This window comes from Nothobranchius furzeri, chromosome 12 (assembly GCF_043380555.1).
Source record: "Nothobranchius furzeri strain GRZ-AD chromosome 12, NfurGRZ-RIMD1, whole genome shotgun sequence".
Classification (NCBI taxonomy): domain Eukaryota; kingdom Metazoa; phylum Chordata; class Actinopteri; order Cyprinodontiformes; family Nothobranchiidae; genus Nothobranchius; species Nothobranchius furzeri.
Window position 1 is genome coordinate 12,592,076 of NC_091752.1, and position 13,341 is coordinate 12,605,416.

Genomic DNA, 13,341 nt, shown 5'->3' on the forward strand with positions numbered 1-13,341 from the left:
GAAAAGCTCCACGGCTTCCCGCACATGTGCAGAACGTGTTTCTGGTACTAGGCGGTGACATCACCCAATGCTTCTGTGTGCAAAGCATCATGGGAAATGAAGTTTCTTGGCGCTGATGTGATTATTTGCTTTTCAGAGCAATTTAAGCACAGTCATCTTGGAGAAAATCACTGCATAGTAATTTCCTCATGAGGTCAGACCCTCAACAATTTATACTTTTGAAGTCGTTTTTAAAATCTGTACTTTTACTTTTACTTGAGTAAGTTTTTAAAAAAGAATTGTAATTCGCTACATTTTAAATCATATCCGTTACTGAGTAAAAATAAATTGTAGGCTTAATAAATTAAAAATATTACGTGTAGCAGCGTCGGAACAGAAAGAGACACCTGCATGAGCACCATGTCTAAACCGGGGAGGGGGGGCTACACGCTTTATGGTGAGGACAAACAGCCATTTTTACCGCAGTTTTGCTCAAAAACATCAGTTCAGTCCCTGTGATCCACTCGCTGTTTACCTCCTCTCTCCCTCCTCTCCTGTGGGTTGGAACCCGCACCTTCGCGCACCGGTGTGACGTCATCAGAATTCTGCTCGGTTCGGCAACCAGACTCGGTTCCGTGTTTGAAATGTGTTTCCTTACCGCGCACGGAAGCGGCAAAATAACGTTTAGCGATCATAACAAGCGGATTATCAGCGCTCTGCTCATAAAACAGAAGACCTGCAGGCCTCTGTGAGTTAAAACATCCTGATACTGTTCAGGTGTAAACATTGTGCTCCATCCCTGTGTTTGAACTCAGAAGATGCTTCTTGATGCCACAGATATGTGATGATTTAGCTTGTTTCTTTATTTTACTCCAGAATAAGAGATTAAATTATTACAAAAGCAGTTCAGTGTAGTTAAATTAGTCATGGTGTGTGTGTGTGTGTGTGTGTGTGTGTGTGTGTGTGTGTGTGTGTGTGTGTGTGTGTGTGTGTGTGTGTGTGTGTGTGTGTGTGTGTAGGACTGCATAAGACAGCATGGCTTCATCAAATCCATGCATCCTATATCTTGGCTGAAGTAATGGCTCAGGAAAATAACTTGTATTTAATAAACCATGACGTCTCTGCATTGTTTATGATAATGTTTTATCTTATATTGGACCTATTTTTGGTCTGGGAGGTGTAACATATCATGATACAAGCCTTTTAAAACATGTTAAAGTGTTACAAGAGGAGATAAATGCATGCATTTGAAGTTCATGTTTGGAGACCAACCTTCACAGTTTGGAGGCTCACGCTGGTGAGGAGACACCATTAGTTCTAGTAACACCTGGGCTCCCAAGGCCTGTTCTGACAGGATGGACGTTACGGGACCCTTAAGGATTCCAGTTGGATGATTGGAGGATTATTTAGAAGGACTGGAATGAACAAACTGATTTCAGTGGTGAAGGGTTAAATGCTCGGCATTAAAATTGTAGAAATGCAAAATAACTACACTTTATTATCTATATAAACATGTACTGGGTCCAGTTTTTTGTTTTATTAAGGACTTTTGTCATAAATGATTACAGAAAATATAAATCCTCTCCTCCAGACAGTGAAGAACTGTGTTTCGCATACGTCACTCCAGCACGTAAAACAAGCTAGCTGCTGATGCTAATATTGTGAATCACTGTTATTTGTTTACTTTCATGCTCGTAATTATTACGTAAAATTGCGTTTACAGCTGCAGCAAAAGGTCTGAGCCATGTGTCTGTGTCCTACACGCATTTTTAAATAACAGGTCTGATCTAAACCTACATCTATAAATCCATCTAGAACCGCACCGCTACTTCTGGACTCCAGACGAGTCCCGTTAGCATGACTGCAGCAAAACTGCTAACCGAGTTAGCTCCTGTAAGGAAAGAACAAGTCCTTTGGGAAAGCTACGACACACACACACGCACGCACGCACGCACTCACACACACACACACACACACACACACACACACACACACACACACTTACACAGAGATATAATCTAAAAGATGATCTCTATATTTCAACATTAGAACCTCCATGACATCCTGGATTAGTGCAAACAACGAATTGAGCTAAGGAGTTACTTCAGTATCAGGAAGATTTATTCTGGTAAATTGTAGGTTCATTATTTTCCAGAGTTATATCAATAAATACACACAGCAGTAAAACTGTAGATTACTGAACTATATTGGGACACATGATGGAGCTAAGACCAGCTGAAAACTTGCCAGCTTAGAGCTTCCAGTGGAGCACAGAAATGAAATATTTAAGAAAAGTAAACAAACTGTACCGATTTTGGTTCTGAAGATGAACAGAATCCTCCTCTATGTCCAAATCAGGTCGCAGGTCTTCTGAGTCAAACGGTCTAAAACATGTCTGCACCTCTGGTAGTGATATCCAGCTGGCGGGGTCGGAGTTCGGTTGAACTTCTCCAGTAATCTAACATCCGTTCTCGTCGCCGTATCCCAGAGAAAAAACAAATCTGATGGACTAGTAGAGGCTTCAGAAGCTACATCTGATTGATGACACATTGTTCTCTGCTGTAACGCTAATGCAGAAACACCGGAGTTGGGCATTGTTTACTACAGCTGTTTCAGCAGAGCTCCATGTGAAACGTCAACTGCTGCCCAGGGCTTAGACTGGAAGGTAGTTTCTGTTTTTCCTGCGCCAGTCACAAACATCAGATTTTCTTCCAATTCCAGCCGTCAAAATCCAAAAACCTTTTTCATCTGAGATTTTAATACACATTTACACATGCTGTTCAAACAAATTTTGCCTCTGGCCGATATCTTTAAATGAGTGAGTGAACCCACTACCAAAGATGAACTCTGCTAACTTTAAAAATCAGCTGCTCTAAATAAGCATTCAGGGAAAAGTCATGGGCCTGTGACTATAACCTAATTCATGTTACTAGTTTGCAGTGTAACTGCCTTTGTACTTCAATATGCATCTTTGTTCATTTAATTAAAAAAACGGCCACTTTGACATTTATACCCCATTGTCTTTTTTTTAACTATTCAGAAGAGCCCGTCCTTGCACAGTCAAAAAAGTAACTAAGTAACTTTTACTCTGACTACATTTGAAATAAGCTACTTTTTACTTTTACTTGATTACATTTTGAGGCAGGTAATTTTACGTGTAATTGAGTAAAATTTTATGAAAGTAATTATACTTGTACTTAAGTACAACATTTTAGTACTCTTTCCACCTCTGGTTAAAACCAACTTAAAAAGTGGCTTAACTTACAGATTAACTAAGAAAAGGTAAAATATATTATCAATACTCACTTTAGATCCTCAGTAGACACCACAGACAGCAGAAATAACGTGGTTGGGGCTCAAAATTCATGTTGTTGACCGAAGTGGGAAAAAAATAGTCTTGGAGGCTACATCACTTCCGGGTCACTGAACTCAAGAGAACTCTTGAGAAACCACTGTTCTATGGGAGAGGACTTCTCAGAAGTCCCACCCACCCAAAAGGGTTGTGTCAGAATTGCAAACAAAAACTCAGATATTGCAACGGAGAAAGCAAAAAGTGTAAGTGCAAATCTGGTAGTGAGAGCAAAGCTCTGAGCAGCAAGAATGAAACAATGGAAATAGATAACAAAAACACATAGAGGCAAACAGAAAAATAAAACATACTTTATTACTCATTTTAAGAAGCTGATTCAGATCGTTTTTCTTTTGAGATGATTTTTCTCTGTCAATATCTTAATATTTGTTTGATCTCCAAAGTGTTTTTTCTTGATCCTATTGGCACAAATCTAATCCCATATAAATCTGTTTGGCCTCAGGAAATAGCCTAAAATGAACAGTTTCTACAAAACCCTTGTTGTGATGTCACAAATGGGTGAATTACTATGCCCACACACATACACACACACACACACACCTGTCAGCAGTGGAGGAGCAGCAGCTCTACTCAGAGCCGTACAGCTTTAAGGCTGATTATCTGTGGCAGCCATGTTGAATCTGGCTGAACACAACTTTCTCATTAAAGTCTGTCCTGTGGTTCTGGAGATGTTCTACTAATGACCTACACCCTGGCAGCAGCTCATCTCATGTAGCTTTAGAGCTCCAGTTCAGCCATTATCCAACAAATACACTAATAGATTTCCATCCCTCCTCTCAAAGGCAGTTACCCCAAGCTGGTTTTCCATTTCGAGCTGAAGAGGAGCATTTTGTATTTCATCCTGGAAACCTACGTCCCCTCCAGCCTGCTGGTGGTCCTCTCATGGGTTTCCTTCTGGATTTCCTTATCCTCTGTTCCAGCTCGCATCTGTATAGGTATTTCTGCTGCTTGTTCACTCAAACCTGATCTTATAGTTGGCTTCATTTGATGTCATGTTTCTTGTTTTTAAACCACTGCCGTGTTGATGTGACTCAAAGTCCCTGCTCAGGTTGTTGGGTTCCCGGATGAATACGCCCAACATTTCTGGCGTGACTTTAGACGTCTCCATCACAAACCTGCAGGAAGTCTTTATTTGCAAATCTAAATTTGTGTACTTCAAGCTGAATAAATAAATATCAAGAGAAGACAAGTTCACAGAATCAAAACAAAACAAAACTAAAACTAAATAATATTTACTAGAGTCTCCTAGATAAATATCCTACTGATCAAGTCGGTTATTTGTTTGTTTGTTTATCTGATTGGCCACTCTGAGTGTTTCATGCAGGCTGAACATGTCTCCTACACCTACCTCCTGCAGTAGCTTCTGATAGAAAACAGATCGTGAAACTCTAGGATAGAAAATGCTGACATATCTACGTCACACTGTCACTAACATTCATGGCCTCACCCATCTGGACTCACGACGGGGAAGCTGTTGTTTGTTTAGGACAGGAAACAGCAGAGAACGTCTCGTCTAGTAGAAGCTAACCATTAGCATTAGCAACTCCACCACAAAGCAGAACTCCTCCAGGTTTGTGGTATTTGTGTAGATACAACATCAACGTTGTACAGCGAACAGAGTCAGTGGTAGAGTCGTGTTACTGTTAGCCAATCTGAGGAGAGATGTCCACACATCAGGAACTAAGACTCCAGATCCTGTCGTCTGAAGCTCAGCTGGGATGTGGGTAACTGGTTGTTATCCCCCTGAGGCATTCATCCCTACTAGACACTGATACTAACGTAAACCTTTAATTCCAAAGATGTGAGTCGGAGGTCCTGCTTCTCTGCTGAAAACCAGTAATCTTTTTTTGCTGATGGGTGATGTGGATGGAGTAGAGTTGGTAACAAGGGCATTACTCCCATCTGAAGAAGCTGAATGTCCACAATCCAAATTTGACCTATAGTCAGAAGGTTTGGATTGTGACTGAAAGGACAAGAGCAGCTTTGGCACTAAAGAGCCCAGCCTCTGGTTGTTTCCCTCTGTACAGACTCAGAACTCACAGGAGGGATCATATTTCCTGTCTGGTCCAAGGACTCCTTAGGCAATCTCACCTGGGTAACAGAAGAGTGCTGCTGGGACCAGGAACATCTGAGCTTTCCTTCTTGACCTGGAACCTACACATTAACCTTAAATAAGCAGCAAAACTGTCTGAATTACTGACTGGAGCTGGAGCATTCATCATAAAACCATCACCATCATCACAAAAGGCTCGTCTGCCTGAGACGTCAGTGGACAAGAAATAAAGAAGTGGACTCTCAGCTTGTTCTGCTTTACTGTCTCTCACCTAGTTGGATCTTGCTGTTTATCATCATTTTACAAATCTCATTTTATCTCATAGCAGAATATCACATTAGCTTGTGTTTGTTCACATCTTATTGCATCAGATTTGTACCACATTTCACCTCAAATCCAACTCTTACTGTATGTTTGGTTTCATTTTTATACACACACACATATAAACATATGCATATATGTATAAATACATAAATCCATACATTAATACATATATATATACATTTATACACACACACACACACACACACACACACACATATATATATATATATATATATATATATATGTGTGTGTGTGTGTGTGTGTGTGTGTGTGTCTGTGTGTGTGTATATATGTATGTATATAAAAACATATGTAAACACACGCATATTAGTGTATTTTATCTGGTATTATGTTGAGTTTTAACATTTGTTGACATTTATCATCTTGATTATTGGAGAAAAAACACCTAAGATGCCATCTAGATTTATTTTATTTTCATGTTTATTTTTGTTTTTCCAGGAGTGACTACCGTTCTGACCATGACCACCCTGATGATGGGAGCCCGGACTTCGCTGCCCAACGCCAACTGCTTCATCAAAGCCATCGACGTCTACCTGGGGATCTGCTTCAGCTTCATCTTCGGAGCGCTTATTGAATACGCTGTGGCTCATTTCTGCTCTCTGAGTCATGCTGATGCTCACATGTTCATGGTGAGACTCCTTCACATAAATATTACTGTTGTGGTCATGACTGTTGCCATGGTTACAGTCAGTGTGTTCATCGTGATGGTTTCTGTCTTTGTCATCCCTGTCATCCTCATCTTGGTGAGTGTAACGTGTCATAAAAATCACTGCTTTGAGAAATTCTCCTCCACTCACACACCACTGTCCTTCTTGCTTCTCCCTCCTCCAGTATAGCCACCAAATGCAGGAGATGGAGGATGAAATTAACGGCATCGTCACCACTATAACCAGTCACTCCCACAGAGCCAAGCGGCGTAAGGAGCCTGCAGGAACAACGCCTCCTGCTCATGCCTCAACACAACTCACGGTCAGCCCCTCCAGCCCCTCTGGCAGTGAACCCAAACCTGAGGCGTCCCCTCCAGAACCCACCAACTTGTGCCTCACAACTCTGGCCACCTTTCGCAAAATTTTCCGTCTTATAAGCTGCTGCCATGTGGAGAACCCGCACCACATAGACAACTATTCCAGAGTTGCCTTCCCGCTTTCGTTCGTTGGTGTCAACCTGCTCTACTGGACATACTATCTGTACTTGTAGCGTCGGCTTCAGTGCAACACGTGTCCAGGAGAATGTGAGGCTAGACAGGAAGTGGTACCTGAGCGTGTTTTGAGATGGATTCTTTCAGTTTCTACATCTAGGTTCATGAATGGAGTCATATTTCTAGTGAACGTTTGAAGCTTACTCCTGCTAGTTTATGATTAAGATGCACCTTAGATACACCTGTGGGACGTTTCTGCCTGCTTAAAGGTTATGCATATTTACAGTCTTTGTCCTGCTGGCCTGAGCATGCTGCTGCAGCTTCAGTCTTACAGCAGCTCATGTAAAATTTGTGCTTCCATTAGTTTCTGCCGTTTACATGAAGTCAGATCCAGACGTGTCAAGATAAAATACGCGATTACACAAGATGTTGGTAGAATTAGGAAGAAACTCCTCCTGGACGGTTCCATAGGACACCCTACATGATCTTCACATGGAGGTCACATGTGAAAACATGTTTTCCACATGTTGCTCATATGAACAAGGAACAAAAAAATGAACTTCACTTGTGAAATGGGCAGCTCTAGGGGTAGAGTGGGTTGTCTAGCAAGGTTGCAGGTTTGATCCCCGCTCCCGCCACAGAATGCTGCTGTTGTGTCCTTGGGCAAGACTTTTGGCCCACTCTGCCTGCTGGTGGTGGTTGGAGGGATCGCTGGCGCCTGTGTCAGTACGCTGCAGGGCAGCTGTGATTACATTGTGGCTCATCCTCACCAGCATGTGAATGGGTGAATGGCTGAGTTGTGAAGCGCCATGGGGGGCTGTAGAACACTATACAACTACAGGCCATTTACTATGAAGTGAGCTGCAGTTGCATGGCACCTTTCATAGTCGTTGGACTCCAAAGCGCTTTACACCACAGTGTATCATCCACTCACATGCCGATGGTGGTGAGCTACATTGTAGCCACAGCTGCTCTGGGACACGCTTACAGAGTCTTGCCCAAGGACACAACAGGCAGGCAGGGGGGTGAAGTGTCACCATATTTGTAGTTTTAAATGTTTTTTTTTTTTACTGAGTATGCCTTGGAGAGGCTAGTGAGATTTGTATTTCTGCAAATATGGTGCAAAATCACAAATACGTCTTGAATCTTGAACTGTCTTGCCCAAGGACACAACAGCAGAGTTCTCTGTAGGGAGCTGGAATCGATCTGATTAGGACAGCGCGCTCTACCTCCCGAGTTCTGCCTGCTCTGGTTTGGGAACACTGACAGGATCCTACATGTTCGTCAGCTCAGAGGAAGGAACAGAATCAGACCTGTGTGTGTGTGTGTGTGTGTGTGTGTGTGTGTGTGTGCGTGCGTGCGTGCGTGTGTGTGTGTGTGTGAGCAAACCTGCAGTGAGCTTTTACACAGAGACAGTTATTTAGCTAATGGAAGGAATCGCTGTTCTAGGATGATCTGGGACTGTAGGACGGAGTGGTGATCTGACACTTGACGACAGGTGTGTTTTCCACAGCGTGAAATAAATGTAACTGTTCTGTTGTGACAAAATAATCATCGGTATTTTATGGCTAATTTTCCGGTTTTGCCAGCAAAGCTAATATTTAAATAACAATAATGGAGGAAATGGACAGTGGAGGAGAAAGGAACAATCCTACTAACATCCGTCGTGGAAGAGGTGTGCTCTCTTACTGCCTGCATATAAATGTGGTGGCCTTTGGCCTCATTGATTTTAATCAGAAATCTGGTGAATAGTTTGTCATCTTTTAAATCTGCCTCAGTATTTCCAAACAAAAGCTGCCTTGTTTATAAACAGCTGGACTAAAGAAGCAGCAGCTATGGGTCCGTGGTGCAAGACAGCATGAAGCATCACAGAAGTGTAAGATACAGTGACATCTAGTGGCACAACGGCAAAAAGCAACTAACTGAAAACCTTTAGCAACACACACCCATACATTCACACACACACGCGCGCACACACGCACGCGTGCGCACACACACACACAGAGAACTGCTGCATGACCTTTTGAAGAAAACTACACACTTCTGCTGTTTGTCTCTCTTCAGAGACTCCTGGTGTTTTATAAATGATGAATGCATCAAATGTTTAAAGGTAACAATGTCATATTTGATATTTAATTAGGAAAACATCTGTTTATCTTCTTTCGTCACGGATGCTTTCCGAGTTATTTTAGCACATTAAATCATCTAATCTTCTGGGTCTTCATCAGTATGAACAGTGTTGGGTGTAAAGCATTACAAAAGTAATAAATTACTGTAATGCATTGCTTTATGCTGTAATGTCGTAATGTAAGGCATTACAGGGAAAGAAAATGGTGATATTTACTAGGTACAATTGTCAGTAACACGGTAATTACAATGCATTTTTAAACCTAGAATCAAGATGCGGGTTTCCTAAAAATTCCAATTGTGGGAAGCCTGAAAAAAGATCTGGTATCCACATATATGACGTCATTTATGGACTCAGCTTTGCGGGCATTCTATGAGCAGAGAGGATGCAGCAGTAATGGCTCAAATACTCGTCCTGCGCGCTGCTGCTGTTATATTCACAAAATCGCTCCACCAAAACAAAGTAATTCATTTGCGATCATTTATATCAGCCCATATTCTCTGGTACTTCATGTACTTTTCAGCTGAGTTCATAATCTGTGCCCTGGTGATTTCAACTCATTGTTGCTGGAGCGCAGCGCATATGAAGCTTTTTTTTTTGCGTTCGGTAGATCCCTTTGGCTGATGGTTAGAAAATAGGAAATCTAGGAAACAGTTTTTCTGGAAGACGGAGAAAACATGCAGCATGCAGGAAGGTTAGAGGGAGAAAGGGCAGAAAATCATTCAAATAAAATCAAGAAAACAAAACAAAGTGCTTGAAAAGAAAAAAAGTAGGTAGATTTATCCCCAATACACATTTTTACCAGTGAAAAACAATGATATATAAGCATTTAATATTTATACATGTGATAGAATCAGATCACCCCAGAAGTCAGTCCCACATCCAGGGCCGTATCAAGGCATTTGGAGACCAAGGCAAATATAGGCTTGGAGCCCCCACCACCTCACTCCCTGCTCAGTTAATATAAGATGGCAGCATGCTGAGAGTACAGATTGTTGTTGCTTTCATTTAATAAACAATCATTTTAAAGCACTGTTATTATATCTGACTGTTTTTAACAGCAACCCTAGCTCAGACACCACATCACTTTCCACAAATATGTCATGAGCTCACTGAGCGTCAGATTACCAGATTCATACAGAAGTTGTTTTGGTGAAAATAACTTAGAGTAATGCAAAAGTAGTGTAATGCCTTACATTTTATAATCAGTACTATTGTAATGTAATGAATTACTTTAAAATGAGAGTAACAAGTAATAAATAATGCAGTTTTGAAGTAACTTGCCCAACACTGATTATGAAAGACTAAACAACAAACCTCACATGGTGGTTTTTATGTCCTGTTACTTGCTGTAAGTTGAAATAACATCCATCTGGGGTCATGTGGAGGTGAGGACCAGAGCTTGGAGAAGCAGGAGGAGCCTAGAAGAATCTCAAGCTTTAATAAGAAAACAAATGGCTGCCAGTTACTGATGCAGGGCAGCCATGGGGGAGCTCCAACGAAGATCTGGAACATTTCAGGAGTAAATCTAAGCAGATGAAGTGACATCAGGCTGAAACTACACAGCTGAATCTGTATTTGCTGAGACAGGAACATAAACACGACTCACTCCTGATAACTCACTCCTGATTTTTTTCTTTCACCATTTAGTAAAAGTGTTTTAGTACTTAATGTCTTTCCTGCATGATGAACTTTGTTCTGCTCTCTAAGGACCTGTGTAACAGGACGGTAACCCCAGGTCACCACCAGGATCAGAGCTGGTTCCAGATGGAGTCTGAGAGATGCTTCTGTTTTATGAACTATGAGACAATAACAGCTTTGTTAGTTTTGAGCCACCAGAAACAAGTAAAAACTAGATTTTTACCTTGAATTTTCTGCGGCTCCAAACCACACATCCAATCCTACAGCTCCTCAGCCACATTCAGATGTGAGTGCACGTGTTCATCAGAAGTGTCTTTCTAAACACTTTTGGTAAAACAACAGAGTGGATTTTTAATTTTACTTCTGGATCTCAGACTCATGAGTCAAAGGTCAGACGGACTGAGAACTTTAGTGAAATGTATTGATAAGCTGTAGAGCACCTGTTGGCCTAACCTAATTTACATAAGTGATACTATGCATGTTAATTTGGTGTCTGAATATGAATGATGGCAATAAAAAGGTTAGTGTGGATTATTGGGACTTTTTTTCTCAAGTCTTCAGAAAGCCCGTCGGTGTGGATCCTCCGCTGGTCGCAGAGTCCCAGTGGGAGGTCAACAGGAAGAGGATGAGGACATCACTGTCCCTGGAATTACATCTAACGGACACATGAGGACATTTCCATTAGGTGACTTTGCCCATCGGTGGGGCGACGGTGGCACAGGAGTTAAGTGCACTCCCCATAATCGGAAGGTTGCAGGTTCAAGCCCCATTCAGTTTGTCACTGTCATTGTGTCCTTGGGCAAGACACTTAACCTCCCTTACCTGCTGGTGGTGGTCGGAGTGACCCATGGTACCTGTGTACGACAGCGTGTCATACACAGCCTCTGTCAGCGCGCTCCAGGGCAGCTGTGGCTATATCGTAGCTCATCACCACCAGCGTGTGATTGTGTGTGTGAACGGGTGAATGACTGGTTGTGTTGTAAAGTGCCTTGGGGGTTCTAGGACTCTAAAAGGCGCTATATCACATGCAGGCCATTTACCATGTTTTACCATCTGAGCGGAAAAAGCTAACTTTGTTTAATGATTGAATTATCCAGAGGTTCCTACTTTATTTAGAAACAATTTGATTCATCAGGTAAATCTAAATATCCACACCTTTACAGATTAAAATCCATCCTCACAAGGTTGGCTGACTCATCATGTTGCTCCCACACCTGAGTTTAGAGCCACACCTGAGTCTAAACCCACACCTGAGTGTAGACCCACACCTGAGTCTAAACCCACACCTGAGTGTAGACCCACACCTGAGTCTAGATCTTGACCCACACCCAAGTGTAGATCCACAACCGAGTGTAGACCCACACCCGAGGGTAGACCCACACCCGAGTCTAGATCCACGCCTGAGTCTAGATCCACACCCGAGTGTAGACCCACATCTGAGTCTAGACCCACACCTGAGTCTAGATCCACATCTGAGTGTAGACCCACACCTGAGTCTAGATCCACACCCGAGTGTAGACCCACATCTGAGTCTAGACCCACATCTGAGTGTAGACCCACACCTGAGTCTAGATCCACATCTGAGTGTAGACCCACACCTGAGTCTAGATCCACACCCGAGTGTAGACCCACATCTGAGTCTAGACCCACATCTGAGTGTAGACCCACACCCGAGTCTAGATCCACACCTGAGTCTAGACCCACATCTGAGTGTAGACCCACACCTGAGTCTAGATCCACACCTGAGTGTAGACCCACACCTGAGTCTAGATCCACACCCGAGTGTAGACCCACATCTGAGTCTAGACCCACACCCGAGTGTACACCCACACCCGAGTCTAGATCCACACCTGAGTCTAGACCCACACTTGAGTGTAGACCCACACCTGAGTTTAGATCCACACCCGAGTGTAGGCTCACACCTGAGTCTAGACCCAAGCTTGTGTCTTGATCTCAATCGGGCCGCAGAGGCAGCAAGCTAAGCAGGGAGTGTCATGACTCTCATTTTTTAGCCTTCATTCAGCTCACCTGGTCCCCTCACCAAGCTCCTGACAAGCCCAGTTTCCCTGGCAACCACCATCAACTCCATTCATCTCACCTGTTCCTGTAATCAGCTTCATCCACTTCACCTGCTCCTGACTCCTCAGCTCATCTCACACACCTGCTTCCCCTGCTATAAAAGATCCATTCAGCTACCCAGTCTCTGCCAGATTATTGAAAACATTTGCCAGTAAATTCTCCAGCCATCCACCCTGCCTGATCTCTGCCTCCGGACCTCATTTTTCTCCTGACCCCTGCCTTGAACTCTGCCTGCCATCACGACCCTCGCCTGTCTTCTACCACGTCTCCAGCCGGCTCCCTGTACCTGATTGTGCCGATCTGGTTTTGACTCACGCCTGCCCTCCGACTCTGTCTCCTGCCTCGCCCTCCTCTGGTAATTCCACAAAAAATAAAAGATTTTTTATATATATACTTTTACTGTGTTTGGCATCATTACGGGTCTTCTGAGTTCTATTCGTGACAGGGAGGCCCAGACTTCCTTCTCCCCAGCCACTTGGACCAGCTCCTCCAGGGGAATCCTAAGGTGTTCCCTGGTCAGCTGAAAGGCAAAGTTCCTCCAGCGTGTCCTGGGTCCTCCTTAGAAGACTCAAAAACTGTCAGTGTATCTAAAGTCTTAGCAATACCTT

The 13,341-nt window shown here is 42.9% G+C and overlaps 1 protein-coding gene across 7 annotated transcripts in view; it reads left to right on the plus strand.

Moving 5' to 3' along the window:
• The window catches only part of LOC107374282 (gamma-aminobutyric acid receptor subunit pi), a 183,019-nt gene extending 171,834 nt beyond the window's left edge, over positions 1–11,185 (plus strand). For 4 of the 7 annotated variants that reach the window (XM_070542263.1, XM_070542260.1, XM_070542261.1 and 1 more), the window contains 3 exons: positions 4,132–4,284; positions 6,186–6,490; positions 6,579–11,185. In XM_070542263.1, the coding sequence (XP_070398364.1) occupies positions 4,132–4,284; positions 6,186–6,490; positions 6,579–6,944 (824 nt within the window). In that variant the 3' untranslated portion in view covers positions 6,945–11,185. The remainder of the gene's footprint in view (positions 1–4,131; positions 4,285–6,185; positions 6,491–6,578) is intronic. The other 3 variants (XM_070542264.1, XM_070542266.1, XM_070542265.1) reach the window with 3 other exon arrangements.
• The last annotated feature ends 2,156 nt before the right edge of the window (positions 11,186–13,341 follow it).